Source organism: Geotrypetes seraphini, chromosome 2 (genome assembly GCF_902459505.1).
Source record: "Geotrypetes seraphini chromosome 2, aGeoSer1.1, whole genome shotgun sequence".
Taxonomy (NCBI): Eukaryota; Metazoa; Chordata; class Amphibia; order Gymnophiona; family Dermophiidae; genus Geotrypetes; species Geotrypetes seraphini.
The window spans coordinates 497,729,683-497,747,141 of NC_047085.1; the positions used below are offsets into that span (position 1 = coordinate 497,729,683).

The 17,459-nt window shown below is 42.5% G+C and overlaps 1 protein-coding gene across 1 annotated transcript in view; it reads right to left on the reverse strand.

Moving 5' to 3' along the window:
* Positions 1-14,036: 14,036 nt before the first annotated feature.
* The window catches only part of LOC117354455 (oocyte zinc finger protein XlCOF6-like), a 31,470-nt gene continuing 28,047 nt past the window's right edge, over positions 14,037-17,459 (reverse strand). The window contains exon 5 of the mRNA XM_033932037.1: positions 14,037-15,673. Coding sequence (XP_033787928.1) covers positions 14,115-15,673 — 1,559 coding nt within the window. The 3' untranslated portion in view covers positions 14,037-14,114. The remainder of the gene's footprint in view (positions 15,674-17,459) is intronic.

Consider the following 17,459-nt stretch of genomic DNA (forward strand, 5'->3'; position numbering starts at 1 on the left):
ATGATGAGGATATTTGTACATGATTTTATCTGTACAGAATAATTTTAACCATCTATGAATGGCTGATATTTATTGTCTATGGGGCTCATTTTAAAAAAAAGATAGGTGTCCAAAACACAGGACGACCAAGTGGGCATTCTCAAAACAGACTTTCTAGACATCTTTCTCTTGGTTTTGTCTCCAGTGCATCCAAATCTTAAGGGGCAAGTTAGAGGTGTGTTTTGAGCGGTCTTTGCTCCCTCAGTGGCAAATCTTTATATGGCAGATTTCGAATCCACTTGGATCGATCATTCGCCATTTTCATCTAAAATTTATTGTTGGCTAAGGCACATAGATGACGTTTTGATGTTGTGGACAGGAGAAGAAAAAGAATTATTGTCATTTCTTTCCTGGCTTAATAGTTGTGATTCCAACATTGTGTTTACAATGCAATATTCAAAACACAATATAAATTATCTAGATGTGATGATCATACAAAAAGAAATGCATTTTGAATTTGACGTTTACACAAAAGAAACTGACAGGAATACTTTCTTGTCATACCACAGCTGTCACCCCGTAAGTTTGAAGCAGAATTTACCTTTCTCACAATTCTTACGTTTAAAAAGAAATTGCTCCTCTAAAAAAAGATTTACATCACAATCCAAAGTGCTCATAAAAAAACTTGAAAATCGTGGATATCCAAGCCAAATTTTGAAGAGAACATTTAAGAGGGCAAAATATTACAACAGAGATTGGTTAATTCACAAGAACATTAAAAAAGAACATCCAAATGAAGAAGAAATAATGACTTGTGTAATGAAATTTTCAGCGTATGGCAGCAACATCGCAAAAATTTTGAAGAATAATTGGAGAATTATGCGAACTAACACTACGTTCAAAGAAACAGAATTACGTATAGCATTCACACGAGATAGAAATTTAAAAGAAATACTCTCCCCAGCAGATTTCAAAATCAAATCGAGAGATGATAATTTGTTACCAAAAGGTTTTTTTAGATGTGGTAAATGCAGCGTGTGTGAAAACATGATCCAATTAAAAGAGTTCACTAGCCAGAAAGATGGAAAGATCTATTCTATTAATCATTTTCTCACTTGCACCACGGATCACATAATATATGTGATAATATGTCCATGTAAAAAGTGGTATGTTGGAAAATCAATCAGATCATTAAGAACACGGATCATTGAACATAAGTCCAATATCAAATGCATGAGAATAACTGCACCACTTGTAAACAATCACAACATAGTTTCAAAGAATTGAAATGCTTTGCAATAGATCGGGTGACATTAAATCCACGAGGAGGCGACAGACAAAGAACTTTACTACAAAAGGAATCCCGTTGGATTTTCAATCTAGGCACATTAAAACCTACCGGTCTAAATGCGAATATGGACTGGAGTGTTTTTTTCTAAGCTGAAGTTTGTTCTAAGCTGATGTTTCATAAGCAGTTTCCAATTTTAAAATGATGATTGTCCCTTTAAGACACATAGGGGTAGTTCAATTGATACATCTATATAGCGCATGCGTTGGCGTTTTACTTCTGCTAACGCCATTTTGAAAAAGCCGCTACAAGCAATTACAGTGAGTACACGCTTTCCTAAATAAGTTTGTTATAAAATGTTTTCCAAATGAGTGAAATATTATTTCCTGTGTTAACAGCAATTTGAGACCCCTGAAGAAGCCGTTATTTGGGCGAAACGGGTCCCGTTGGGCACAGAGCGCATACTACAAGGCATAACAAAGCCACCACAAAAGATAAGTGCTTTATCTAAAAAATTCAGAGTTGAATATTTAGCACTTGCTTTAACTTTTTGCATACTACGGTATGGTGGAGCTCAATGATTGATACCCTTGCCTACAGAACCGTTTGAATAATCTGTAATGATTAACGGAGTAGGTATCTGAGAGCTCCACAAAATATTATGAAACATTTGATGAACCAATCTAGATCTGTTGAGTGGGCTTAGGACAGGGATTTCAAAGTCCCTCCTTGAGGGCCGGAATCCATTCGGGGTTTCAGGATTTCCTCAATGAATATGCATGAGATCTATTTGCATGCACTGCTCTCAATGCATATTCATTGGGGAAATCCTGAAAACCCGAATGGATTCTGGCCTTCGAGAACCGAAGTTGACCACCCCTGTTCTAGCCCAGGGATCTCAAAGTTCCTCCTTGAGGGCCACAATCCAGTCGGGCTTTCAGGATTTCCCCAATGAATATGCATCGAAAGCAGTGCATGCACATAGATCTCATGCATATTCACTGGGGAAATCCTGAAAACCCGACTGGATTGCGGCGCTCAAGGAGGGACTTTGACACCCCTGGCTTAGGACTTGGACACTTGTCAGGCATAATCAAACCTTTAACAAAAGGTCCTGGGCTTTTTTTTAGATGTTGTGTCTCAATGCTAAAAGGTGCCCAAACTGACCAGATGGCCACTGGATGGATTAAAGCATGACCCCCCCCCCCCCTTCTTCCCCAGGGGTCATTGATCCCCACCCACCACCTATAGATGAAAAATAAACAGTATAGTGTAGCCTGTTTTAGGAGGGGGTGCTGTAAAGTTCTCAGCCCAAGCAGCTTCATATGATAACACAGACATTTGATCCCAGAGAGGAAAGGGGCATTTTAAGTTCACATTAAAAGTTCCAGATTCAGATATCACTATATCTTGCTTTTATTGTCTGGTGAACCCTCCAAAACATTAAGGTGACACCTGCAGGCTTAAGAGCTATAGTGGTGTACAGGTGGGTACAGTAAGTTTTGGATGGTGTAAAAGAGTCAGGGATTCTCCCTCAGAAATGTTATTGTATCACTGGGCAGCAGAGGGCCCAGTAATGCGGAAACTACAGCTCCCAGGATGCACTGGTCTTATCAGTCTTGCTGAGTCACAGGAGCGGTCCTCAGGCAGGAGGAGAATATATACCTGAACCTGGGATCAGTTCGGGGAGGTCCCTGAACGAGAGAGGTGAACTCCTGATTTTTCCTTAGACATCAGCTGAGGACAAAACTGTGGGAAAAGGACTGATGCCTGTACTGCTTGGCTGAGGTAAGCCAAGCTGTCTGTAAAGTGTGAGGCAAACTAAAGAATGGAGAAATTAGGTTCTTACCTGCTAATTTTCTTCATGTTAGCCTATGGACCGGTATAGTTCTTCACAGATGGGTTATATCTCACTGTGACCAGCAGGTGGAGACTGAGACCAAACCTTGGTTGTAGTATATTAACTGAGGCTCCCTCTTGCCAACCCAGTCTGCCAAATAGCCAAGCAGAATCAAGCACAATTCTAACTGTAAACAGTAAAAACACTCCGAACAGGAGAATAAAAACAACAGACATATAGTAACAACTGTTGGAAAATACATAGAACTGGAATCCTGCAGTGAAAGTCTCCCCATAGCTCACCAGCTTAAGCCAGCAGAGCCATAGCCGCTGTTCTTATATCTCCCCGGCCCTAGAAAAATACTAGAACCCACAGAAAAATCAAAATCTGCACGTGAGCAAAACCCGCAATCATCGCATGAAGACAGAAATGGTGGGGGAGACCTTGCCATTGAGGATACAGCGAGAGGAGAGGATTGTGTGCTTCCTGCTCACCCGCAGCAGCGGTTTGCTGCTTTTTCCTACCGCCGTGCAGGCACTCACAGAGACGGACCCCTTGATCACCGGGTCCGTCTCCATAGCTTTAAAATCAAGCCGCCACCGCGGCTGAACTCGGGAGACCTTGCCATTGAGGATACAGCGAGAGGAGAGGATTGTGTGCTTCCTGCTCACCCGCAGCAGCGGTTTGCTGCTTTTTCCTACCGCCGTGCAGGCACTCACAGAGACGGACCCCTTGATCACCGGGTCCGTCTCCATAGCTTTAAAATCAAGCCGCCGCCGCGGCTGAACTCGGGAGACCTTGCCATTGAGGATACAGCGAGAGGAGAGGATTGTGTGCTTCCTGCTCACCCGCAGCAGCGGTTTGCTGCTTTTTCCTACCGCCGTGCAGGCACTCACAGAGACGGACCCCTTGATCACCGGGTCCGTCTCCATAGCTTTAAAATCAAGCCGCCGTCGTGGCTGAACTCGGGAGACCTTGCCATTGATGATACAGCGAGAGGAGAGGATTGTGTGCTTCCTGCTCACCCGCAGCAGCGGTTTGCTGCTTTTTCCTACCGCCGTGCAGGCACTCACAAAGACGGACCCCTTGATCACCGGGTCCGTCTCCATAGCTTTAAAATCAAGCCGCCGCCACGGCTGAACTCGGGAGACCTTGCCATTGAGGATACAGTGAGAGGAGAGGATTGTGTGCTTCCTGCTCACCCGCAGCAGCGGTTTGCTGCTTTTTCCTACCGCCGTGCAGGCACACACAAAGACGGACCCCTTGATCACCGGGTCCGTCTCCATAGCTTTAAAATCAAGCCGCCGCCGCGGCTGAACTCGGGAGACCTTGCCATTGAGGATACAGCGAGAGGAGAGGATTGTGTGCTTCCTGCTCACCCGCAGCAGCGGTTTGCTGCTTTTTCCTACCGCCGTGCAGGCACTCACAGAGACGGACCCCTTGATCACCGGGTCCGTCTCCATAGCTTTAAAATCAAGCCGCCGCCGCGGCTGAACTCGGGAGACCTTGCCATTGAGGATACAGCGAGAGGAGAGGATTGTGTGCTTCCTGCTCACCCGCAGCAGCGGTTTGCTGCTTTTTCCTACCGCCGTGCAGGCACTCACAGAGATGGACCCCTTGATCACCGGGTCCGTCTCCATAGCTTTAAAATCAAGCTGCCGCCGCGGTTGAACTCGGGAGACCTTGCCATTGAGGATACAGCGAGAGGAGAGGATTGTGTGCTTCCTGCTCACCCGCAGCAGCGGTTTGCTGCTTTTTCCTACCGCCGTGCAGGCACTCACAGAGACGGACCCCTTGATCACCGAGTCCGTCTCCATAGCTTTAAAATCAAGCCACCGCCGCGGTTGTGGCCACAGCCGCGCGGCCGCAGGGCATGGCCGAAGGGGCGTGCCCTAAGGGGCACACCAGGCCCCTTGGGAGCCCCTTGGAGCCACGAGGAGCCCGGGAGCTGGAAGCTGGTCTGGTAATCTATAAATTCTTTCAATATACTATTATATGACTTTAAGAATATGGGTAAAAGAAAGATAAAACTTAAAAGCTCTACACCAGTGGTATCAGGTCCAATGGATAGACATTTACTATTATTTTCGGATAATCCACCTGTGATACCACCAGAAGCAGACTCATTGTCAGGAGCCTCAATGAGTCCTCTCAATCGTACTCCTCCCCTTCATCCAGTACCCAGTGATAGTGGGAATATAACCCCTGCTATATCTGATGCTCAAGTGATTTCATCCACCCATTCAAGTAAACTAATATATGCCGAAATACCTAAACCTTTGATATTTTCTGGTGGAGTGGATGAAACCACACGAACAGAAGAAACACAGGATATTACCTTAAAAGACTTATGGTTAGGTATATCTAGGGTTGAAGGGTTTCTCAGGACAACGATGAAGCAAATGGGAGATTATTCCCAGTCAGTTTCTTCTAAATTAGAAAATGTGGATGCTAACCTAGGTTGTTTGGATAAACGACTAAATGTGGTGGAAAATCAATGTAATAACTTACAGGCTGTCTCTGTATCAGCTGTTAAAGATTCAACTTTAATACATTCTAAAATTGAATCTATGGAAAATATGAGTAGAGTGGAAAAATCTACGCTTGGTCAATTTTCCAGTAACTCACTTGTTGTCACCTGAGATTTTATTAAGGAAATTTTTTAAAGAAGTACTGGGATTGGCCAATGCAGAGAATTTTCCAATAAATAATTATTACTATATACCTTTCAAAAAACTTGAATCTGCCCAGGGGGGAGGACCATCTGACCACACCAGAGGTAAATTTGACTGAATTTCTAGAAGACACACAGGATGTGATTCAGACTCGGTCCACCCTGGTAATAACATGCATGAGCGAGATGGATAAAATGTTGATAATGAGACTTTATTTTAAAAATAGGTTAACAAAATTTTGCGGGGATTTGGTCAGGATTTTTCCGGATGTATCCAGAACCACACAGTTGAGGAGGAAAGAATTTTTGAGATTAAAGGATAGAGTATTGGCACTGGATGCATCCTTTTACCTGAAATTTCCCTGTAAATGTATGATTAAATTGCAAGATATTGAATATTCTTTTTGGGATCCAATACAACTACAACAATTTTTAATTGCAAGAGAAAAGAAATAGAAATGAGTTTTGTTTCACCTTACTGAGAAATACGAGGAGAATTAATATAATTGTATCCTAGATTAAGGAATGATTCAGGGTTTATAACTATGAACCAAGAATTACCATTCTTTATATTTCCTGAACTTTATTTTTAGAAATAGCAAGATATACTCCCCATTAATGTGGACTTGAAAGGAATTTTGTATGTATGATTTGATTATGTATTACTTTATTTTACGCGATATCCTTTTTTCTTTTGAACTCTTGGATATTGTAAAGTATTCAAAACTATAAATAAAAAATAAAATAAAAAAAAGAAAAGAAATGGTGGGAAACTATACCGGTCTACAGGCTAACAGAAAGAAAATTAGCAGGTAAGAACCTAATTTCTCCTTCTGCAGCGCCTGTAGACCATTATAGTTCTTCACAGATGGGATGTACCAAAGCAGTACCCATCATGAGTGGGGCCCCTGAAGGGCCAACACCAGAACACGCTCACCGAACACCGCATCCCGACGTGCCTGAACGTCCACACTGTAGTGTCTGACAAAGGAATGCAGGGAAGACCAAACTGCAAATATCCACTGGAGGCACTAGCGAAGACTCAGCCCAAGAAGCTGCCTGACCCCGAGTGGAATGAGCCTCGAGAAATTCAGGAACAGGCTTTTTCTGAAGAAGATAAGCGGAAGCAATAGTCTCCTTGATCCAGTGCGCAATGGTAGCCTTGGAAGCACCATCCCCCTTACGAGGACCCGCTAGAAGGACAAAGAGATGATCAGATTTCCTGATCTCCTGGGTCCTCTGCACATAAGAGTGAAGGACCCGACAGACATCCAATTTGCACAAATTTTTCTGCTCAGAACCCTCTTGACTACCCAGCACTGGGAGGACCACTGATTGACATGAAAAGGAAAAACTACCTTTGGAAGAAAGGAAGGAACAGGCCGCAACATAACCCATTCCCTAGAGGACCCCAGGAAGGGAGACCTACAAGAGAAAGCCTGCAGCTCAGAAACACGCCTAGTAGATGTAATGGCCAAGAAGACCACTTTAAGAGTGAGGCCTTTCAATGTGCAGGCCCCCAAAGACTTGAAAGATGGGTGCTCCAGCACGGACAAGACCAGATTCAGATTTTTCCTACCTCTACTTGCTGGAGACTGAGAAAGACTGGGTTGGCAAGAGGGAGCCTCAGCTAATATACTACAACCAAGTTTTGGTCTGTCTCCACCTGCTGGTCACAGTGAGATATAACCCATCTGTGAAGAACTATACCGGTCTACAGGCGCTGCAGGAAAAAAGTGTTTTTGTTTATATGAGACTGTGTTATGTCCTAACCTCTCCCCTCCAACACATGTGCTTCCTTATCACAGATGGGTTTTGTAGGGCTCTCCATTCAATGTAAGCCTGGGACTTTGAAATGTGACAGTCATTGCAATACCCCCTAGAGTGCTCAGCTCTTTGTGAATAATTTGCTAAGAGTGCTAGCTGATTTGAAGTCTGAAAAACTTTAATGTGGACATCTATATATTCAAGATTTGGCTAAAAAAGATAGATATACTAAGAACCAAAACGTCTACCTAGGTCATTAAAAAAAAAGATAAACATCTTGCTGTTTTGAGAATGGACATTTTCTCTACTGGATTTCTGGACATCTTTCCCAAAACATTCAAACTCAGACTTAGACGTCCTATCGAAAATGCCCCTCCACGTATGTATTTATATTATTGAAAGTGGTATCTACTAGCATCACCTTTGCCACGTGATGTCCCAGTATTATCATCTGTGGGTATTCTTTGACACACTTGTATATCTCTTGACGACTGTCACCCTGTGACATAGGAGCTCATTTTCAAGCACTTAAGACATACAAAGTACCATTTTCATACCACTTAGATATACAAAGAACTGAAAGCTATGGTACTTTGTATGTCTTAAGTGCTTGAAAATGAGCTCCATATGTACCATATGACTGTCACGTGTCCTTTATTTTTCAGCTAATTAGGGGTTTTGTGAGGATACAAAAGATCTTTCTTTTTGTATCATAATTACCATTGCTGGGTACTATTTCCAGTAGAATTAAATATTTTAGTTATTTATTTATTTATTGAATTTTCTATACCGTTCTCCCAGGGAAGCTCAGAACGGTTTACATGAATGTATTCAGGCACTCAAGCATTTTTCCCTAACTGTCCCTGCAGGCTCAAAATCTATCTAACGTACCTGGGGCAATGGGGGGATTAAGGGCTCCTTTTACAAAGGTGCGTTAGGGCCTTAGCGCGCGCTAGCTGCTACCACCTTCTCATGAGCAGGCCGTAGTTTTTCGGGTAGCGCGCGCTAATCCAGTGCTTGCGCTAAAAACGCTAGCGCACCTTTGTACAAGGAGCTCTAAGTGACTTGCCCAGGGTCAAGTTTCAAGTTTATTATAAAATTTGATCAATCGCCTATTCCAAATTCTAAGCGATGTACAGATCGATAAAAATTACAGAGTTAGGGGAAACAAACGTAACTAACAAAAACATTACAAAGCTAACTTATACAAACATAATATAACACAAGGAAAGTCTAGGGAGGAAATACAATTTGGTTATAAAGAAAAACAATTAAGGTTAAAAACAATAGGAAAGGGAAAGGGAAAACTATCAAAAGATATATAGATAAAATGAGAGTCATAAGCAATTCATTTAGTCATTGAATGCATCTTTCAAAAGAAAGCCCTTGAGTTTGCTCTTAAATTTTTCCAAGATATACTAAATCGGAAGGGCATTCCGTGTTTGAGGAGCTGTAACGGAAAAGATAGATTGCCGCCGTGTGTTAATAATTTTAAGAGAGAGAATGACCAATAAGTATTGGTCATTCGACCTCAGTCATCTAGATGAAGTATAAGGAATCAAAACTTTATAAATAAAAGCTGGGGTTTTAAATGTCAGAGATTTAAAGGTGAGCAGACTTAATTTATACATTATACGATGAGCAACTGGAAGCCAATGCGCTTTTTTAAGTAAAGGGGTCATATGATCAAATTTCTTGGCTTTCATAATAAGTTTGATGGATGATCTGCAGACGCCTAATTTCTTTTTGAGCAGTGTGGGTTTGAACCCAAAACCTCAGGGTGCTGAGGCTGTAGCTTTTAACCACTGCGCCACGATGTAGCCCGTATTTTGAGGGCGGCGCCTGGGGTGACCCTGTGTGCTTGGTTGCGGGAAACGTATTATAGGGTGACCTTACGTGCTTATTACACTCGTACACAGATGTTTTATGGTGGAGGTCTTCCTACACCACTATGTCATAAATGTGGGACGGGGGGTCATACTTTGGGACATGCCTTTTGGTTCTGCCCCATTATTCAGCACTTCTGGAGGCGTATAATCTCTTTTATGTCAGGGTTAATTGGGAGAGTCTTATGCAATACCCCGGACCACTTTGTCTTGGATTTGCCAGAGGTTTTTGGCCATTTACCTAGGGGGCATCGAGCTTTGTGTAGGAAGATGAGTTTACTGGAAATGTATTCTTCAGTGATGGAGGTTCCAGACCCTCTGGCATATTGGCATTGGCGGAACCAATTGCATTAGTTGGTCATCTGGGAGGCGCAAGATGCCAGAGGGTCTAGGAAACGAACTAAGGCCAGTACTGGGCAGACTTGCACGGTCTGGGTCTGTATATGGCCATTTGGTGGAGGATGGGCTGGGGAGGGCTTCAATGGCTGGGAGGGTGTAGATGGGCTAGAGTAAGTCTTAACAGAGATTTCGACAGTTGGAACCCAAGCACAGTACAGGGTAAAGCTTTGGATTCTTGACCAGAAATAGCTAAGAAGAAAAAATTAAAAAATTTAAATTGAATCAGGTTGGGCAGACTGGATGGACCATTCGGGTCTTTATCTGCCTTCATCTACTATGTTACTATGATGTTGTTTTTGAATATATGGGAGCCTTATCTGCAAGTCTTACATCCTAAGGGTCGCAGTGCGGTTTTAAGATGGGTGTCCTAATTTGTTAGTTAGTTGGGTTGGGAGAGTAATGGTGAGTACTGGTGGGGCGGGGTGGAGAGTATCACTGAGGGGAGGAAAAGGGGGGTTTGAGGAGGGGAAATGGGGTGTATTGAAGGTTCTGGCAATTAGGTCAAAGATAGGATAAGTGGCTCAGGTGGGGGGAAGGGGAGGTGTGACATTTTTGAGGTTCATAAGAGTACAGGGCTTTGGAGTACATTTCCACCCTCAATAATCTCACTTGCCCTATGTAGAGAAGGAAGGGGAGGGAGTTTGGTGGAGTACCACAGGGCTCAGTCTTGGGCCCAATCCTATTCAACATCTTTATAAGAGACTTGGCAGAAGGGCTTCGAGGTAAAATAACATTATTCGCCGATGACGCCAAACTGAGTAATGTAGTGGGCAAATGCACAACAGACGAAGATTCAGTGCCCGACAACATGATGCACGACCTACTCCTACTGGAGCGATGGTCTAGGACATGGCAACTCAACTTCAATGCCAAAAAATGCAAAGTTATGCACCTGGGCAGCCAGAATCCATGCAAGTCTTATACCCTTAATGGCGAGATCCTAGCAAAAACGGTAGCAGAACGAGACTTGGGGGTAATCGTCAGTGAGGACATGAAGTCTGCCAATCAAGTGGAGCAGGCTTCGTCCAAGGCAAGACAAATCATGGGCTGCATACGAAGGGGTTTCGTCAGTCGTAAGGCGGAAGTCATTATGCCATTGTATAGATCCATGGTGAGGCCCCACCTGGAATACTGTGTGCAATTTTGGAGGCCGCATTATCGCAAGGATGTGCTGAGACTGGAGTCGGTGCAAAGAATGGCCACCCGGATGGTCTCGGGACTCAAGGATCTACCATACGAAAAACGGCTTGACAAATTACAGCTATACTCGCTCGAGGAGCGCAGAGAGAGGGGAGACATGATCGAGACGTTCAAGTATCTTACGGGCCGCATCGAGGCGGAGGAAGATATCTTCTTTTTCAAGGGTCCCACGACAACAAGAGGGCATCCGTTGAAAATCAGGGGCGGGAAACTACGAGGTGACACCAGGAAATTCTTTTTCACTGAAAGAGTGGTTGATCGCTGGAATAGTCCTCCACTACAGGTGATTGAGACCAGCAGCGTGCCTGATTTTAAGGCAAAATGGGATCGGCACATGGGATCTATTCACAGGGCAAAGGGCCGTGGGCCCTTATCTGCCATCTATTTCTATGTCTATGTTTCTATGATGTTACTTTTTTATTGTATATGCTTGTTCTATTATTGTATATGATGCATTATTATTTGTACTGTGCACCTATGGGGTGCGCTGGTGTTGTATTTGCTGTGTTTGCATCAATAAAAATTATTTGAACCTAACCACTGCGCCACATATTTGTCTCACTTTGGAATGATTAGACCAGAAAAGGCCTAAAAATTGTGTGAAGGATACAAGATAAACCCTGGGGAGGGGCGTTGCTGAGTACTAAGGGAAGTGATATTTTTCTGTTGTTTACCAAATGAACACCTATTTTCACAATAGTAACATAGTAACATAGTAGATGACGGCAGATAAAGACCCGAATGGTCCATCCAGTCTGCCCAACCTGATTCAGTTTAAATTTTTAAATTTTTTCTTCTTAGCTATTTCTGGGCAAGAATCCAAAGCTTTACCCTGTACTGTGCTTGGGTTCCTACTGCTGACATCTCCGTTAAAATCTACTCCATCCCATCTAAACCCTCCCAGCCATTGAAGCCCTGCCCAGCCCATCCTCCCCCAAATGGCCATATACAGACACAGACCATGAAGTCTGCCCAGTACTGGCCTTAGTTCAATTTTTAATATTATTTTCTGATTCTAAATCCTCTGTGTTCATCCCACGCTTCTTTGAACTCAGTCACAATGAGAGTGTTTTATCAGTGTTTATCGGTTAGATCTTAAAAACAGACCAGCTAATATTCAAAGCGCATTAAGCGGGCAGGAGCCTCATGTACCACCGCCTAAGTGGGGATATTGAATGGCACTTATTCAAATATAACTGTGTTTAGATAAGAAGAAAGCCAGTCCAACACTGTTCCAGTGAGACCTATCTTATTATTTTTTTATTATTATGCATATTAATTATTACACCAGCAAAAAAAAATGTTTTGATAATGAAAGGCACAATTCAATAATATAAGTTTAGGAAATATAAACGCCAAATATTATACAATGCCATTTAGACCACAACATAAAGTAGATCTAAAATTTTAAAAACCCTGAAGCATGGGAAAATTACAGTAATTAAGAAAAAGGAGACACAAAAAGAAAAACCAAAACAAAACCCATCTGATCAATTACAATTATTGCCCCTTAAACAATTATCTCTCAGAATCTAACCTGCCCTGTGACTAGCGGGTTCTGGCTAATATTCAACTGGACCCACATAGCTTTCTTGTGCAGGCCCCGGATGAATATCGGCCAAGTCCTGCATAGGCTCCAGTGGCTAATTTAGCCCCTAACATGGCCCAGCACTGAATACTGAGGGCTAAGCCACCCAGAGACGGTAAGCATTTAAAATAAAACACTGACTGCCGCCAGCTGAATATTGGGGTGGGGGGGGGGGTAGGGTGAAGAAACTTTAAATATAAAATTAATTCTAAAATGATGACTTCAAGAGAAATTTTCGAGAGGAGGAATCATTTCTGTAACATGAAAATCGCTAATTTGCTATACCAAGATTTGGTCTCCAAAATTTTATATTTACTTCACAGACTTTAAAGAATAGAGGCAGGTGACACCAGTAAATAGGTTAGCCCATAAGGTGCCATTTTGCCTTCATTATTTTTGATACAGCAGACAGCTACCCCTTTTTAAAGTTATCTTCAGTCAGAGTATTAATGGACTTCTGACAGCTGGAAATCCATTCTAGATCCCATGCAGTTTAAAAGAGACACTTTAACATGCATCATCTTGTGCTTTAAGCTACATGATTAAGAAACCAAGCCAGCCAGAACCCCTCTCTATCCTGTGATCTTATGACAAAGTTCCTCTCAACATCCCCACCAAAGGGAAGTTGGGGTTTTATTCCCTTTAAGTCTCCATTGCATTCAAGGAAGACATAAAGGCTGACAATCCCAGTAATGTATGGCCCATTTCCAGCACAATACTGCATTAGTGGGTCTTCCTCTAGTTGAGTTGGTTTGGGGGTTTTTTAGGCTGAGTTGGTTTGGGTTTTTTGTTTTTTTTAGGATACAGCTCGCACCTTTTCTATTAGTAGCTCTAGACAAGTCACGATTGGGTACAATATGCATTTTGTTGTCCACAGAGGGTTTAAAATATACATTTCAATCCATTTCTGATACTTGACCACATATTTCCATGGCAGACACAGGCACAACATGTTGAAGGAAGCTTTCTGCGGGGGAGGGGAGGAGGAAGTACTCAGAGAAGTCTCAAAACACAGGTGGGAAACTCCTACTACAGATATATCAGTGGTTGAAGGAGCTGAAGAAGTGCTCATAAAGACCTCGTCAGAGCCTTGAACAAGTGCTGGAGGTTTGAAAGGGGAGTCCTCAACTTATTCTTTCTTTTAGGCCTTTTTAAAGAAGGGAAGGAAGAGAGAAAAGGGGTCAGCATACGAGGGTTCTTCCAAATGTTTCTGCACATTCATGTTTTGTGGGATATGGTTGGGGTGGGAGAAGTGGTAAGAGGGCATGACTAGTCAGTCAGGCTTCACAAAGTGATTATGTGGAAAAGTGATGTAATTTGTTTAATAGTATTTAGAAAATAAAAGCGTGGAAACTTTTTGAAGATCCCTCATATAGGAAAGGTTATTTAAAATGCAGCTGCTTGTGACACAATCCTGTTGTTTTTCAGTCCTCAGAGGCTGATTTTTTTTTTTTTTTTGTGGCTAGAGGTGACCAAGACAATCTGTACCACTTTTATATAATTCTGCTACATTTTTTTTGATCCATTATTACATCTTTCTCTCCATTCTTGTGAATCCTTTCATGTAGTTTCAGTTTTGATACCCAAATAAAACTTTTATCGCATTCGGTACATTTAAAGGGTTTATTTCCAGAATGAACCATTTTGTGTCGTCTTATTTGTGACAGGGTACAGAAACGTTTATCACACTCAGTACACTGAAATGGTTTCTCACCTGTGTGACTTCTTTCATGAGTTTTCAGAGTTGATTTCTGACTGAAGCATTTATCACACTCAGTGCATTTAAATGGCTTTTTGCCTGTATGGATCAGTTCATGAGTTTTCAGAGTGGATTTCTGACTAAAGCACTTTTCACACGCAGTACATTTAAATGGTTTTTCCCCAGTGTGAATTCTTTCATGCAACCTCAGTATTGATGCCAAAGTAAATCTTTTATCACACTCGGTGCATTTAAAGGGCTTTTCACCTGTGTGAGTCATTTCATGCCTCCGTAGATGTGAGATCCTTCTGAAACTGCCATCACACTCCGTACATTTAAATGGTTTTTCTCCTGTATGGATCATTTCATGCCTTCGTAGATGAGATATCATGCTGAAACTTCTACCACAATCACTACATTTAAATGGTTTGTCACCTGTATGGTTCCTTTCATGAGTTTTCAATGTTGATTTCTGTCTGAAGCTTTTATCACACTTAGTACATTTAAAAGGTTTTACCCCTGCGTGGATCCTTTCATGGAGCCTCAGACATGACTTTAGGCTGAAGGGCTTGTCACATTCTGCACATTTATAGGGTCTCTCACCTGTATGTCTTCTTCTGTGTATTGTCAGATCTGATTTCAACCTAAAGCTTTTGGCACAGTCAGTACATTTAAATGGTCTCTCTCCTGTGTGAATCTTTGTATGTAATCTCAAATAAGAAATCATACTGAAGCTTTTATTACACTCACCACATGTAAATGGTTTTTCTCCTGTGTGAATCTTTGTATGCAACCTCAGGTACGATGGAAGACTGAAACTTTTCTCACATTCAGTGCATCTAAATTGTTTTTCTACAGCATGAGTCTTCACATGAGTTGTTAAATGTGATTTTTGACTGAACATTTTATCACATGTAGCACACTTAAATGGTTTCTCTCCAGTATGTGTCCTTGTATGTGCTACCAAATTTGTTTTTGGACCAAATATTTTATTACACTTAGTACATGTAAATGTTTTTTCTCCATCACAGCTCTGATAACATATGAAAAACGGGTCTTTACTGGTCTTATTTTTCTCTAACTTACTGTATGTGTATAATTTTTGTTTTATGATATTCTTTTGATAGCCAGTTGTCTCTCTAAGGTAACCGTAAATGAAATTCTGGTTGCCTCTTTTTTCTGGAGGGCTTTTTCTTTCTTGCTTTAGGGTAGGCTCACTCATGAACTCGCCTTTATCTTGTGATTTATGAAAATCCTGTAGAAAGGTTTGTTTCTCTGAATCAGGAACCATCTTGTTTGGTTCTATTTTTACAGCACTTTCTTCATACCATTTCTTATCTTTGGATCCTTTACCTGATGGATGAGAAAAAGAAACAGTTCAGATATGACTTCATGTCTTCCTTACATAGAAAACATCCTTATGCTGTACAACAGAAAGCTCACCCAAGAGCCTTGAGGAAGACAGGGAAGGACATTTCCTGATGTACAATGTGATGCAGTAATTAGGTGAATTCTTATAGTTTATATACTGCATTTAATACAAAAAAAGACTTAAAACAAAATAAACAACTAAGACTGAGAGTCTGTCATAAAAATCTCAATATAACTTAAAGATCTTAATAAGTATGTACACTTTGGAAGGAAGGTTGGAGAGGGGAGATATAGAGATGTTAAAAATGTCTGTGGCATAAATCAGGTTTCAGGTTTATCTAAAAATTTGATATACCGCCTTATTAAACAAAGTATAATTAGAACGTACATTAAAAACAAATTACAAACAATCAAACGCACCAGATGGTAGGGGTCGTGACAGAAAAAATGCTAGTGCACATAGTGTTAATGTAACTTTAAGAGGGGATGGATGGCAAGTTTTGATTAGATGAACACATTGTACGATGGGGGGGGGTATAGGGGAATGAGGGAGAATGGGATGAAGGTGACAGGGGATACACTCAGAAGTAATCTCAGGAAACATTTCTTTAAAAACGGGGAGGGAGTGGGGTGGTTTTATGGAATAGCCTCCCAGCGAAGGTGATGGAGACAAAGATTTTATCTGAATTCAATAAAGCACATAGGATCTCTAGGGAAAGGAAGAGAAGGCGGTATGGATGCGCAGACTAGATAGGCCAAATGGTCTTTGTCTGCTGTAATTTTTTTCTGTATATGTGCTCCATCTTAGTGTTCATAAGTGTTCAAGAGGAAGACAACTTGTTAAACTAAGCAACCAGTAAGAGAGAGGACTGATGGCAGCATTAGGAAGATGGCTAAAGCGGAGACATTAGAACCAGTGGTGTAGTGCAGGGGGCGTGGGGGGGGGGTCAGTCTGCACTGGGCATGGTCTTCTTAAGGGCACAGTGGCACCTCTCCTCCTCTCAGCCTCCCCCCCAGCTTGTTCCATGCTCCCCTCCTTGCCGCGCACGTGCCCCTTGTTTTCCCCCATACTTTTTTGTTTCTTTCACAGCGCGAGGTTGCTGCACGCATCGGCATCGGCGCTTTCTCTGACATCACTTCCAGGACCCATGCTTAGGAAGTGATGTCAAATGGCGAGCTGACACCGACGTGGGCAGCATGCTGCTCACGCTGGAGAAGTTAAAAAGGGAAGGGGGAAGGGAAGAGGGGCGTGCGTGGGGAAGGGGCGCCGCGCACCGTTACTACGCCACCGATTATAACCACTATTCTCTCTAAACTGTGTAGATGCATGGTTGCACACCTTTTTATTAAACCGTCACACAGCACTTCTGGACTGCTGCACAGCAAAGGCAGCAGGATCTTCCATGCTTCTTTCCCACTGGCACCTCCACCACCTTGCTACTTTTCCAAACCAGCAGCAGAAATAACAGAACAACGTAAAGTTTTCGCAGGGCCCTAGTCTGCCAGTCTCCATGAGCAGAACTGCTGGATGCGCCCCCCCCCCTCCAACATCAACTTCCTTTTCCAGGGCAGAGCCAGCGGCCACCTGTATAGAGGCTGCAGCTCTGCATGTGACTGAAGCTGCTTTGCCCTGGCTGTTGCTGGTCTAGGAAAGCAGCAATGGCTGGGGTGTCTGGGAAGCAGGGGGAGAGACAGAGGAAATGGGAGTGAGAAAAAAAAAGGAGATACTGGGTGGAAAGGGGAGAGGGGCAGATGCTTTATAGATGTG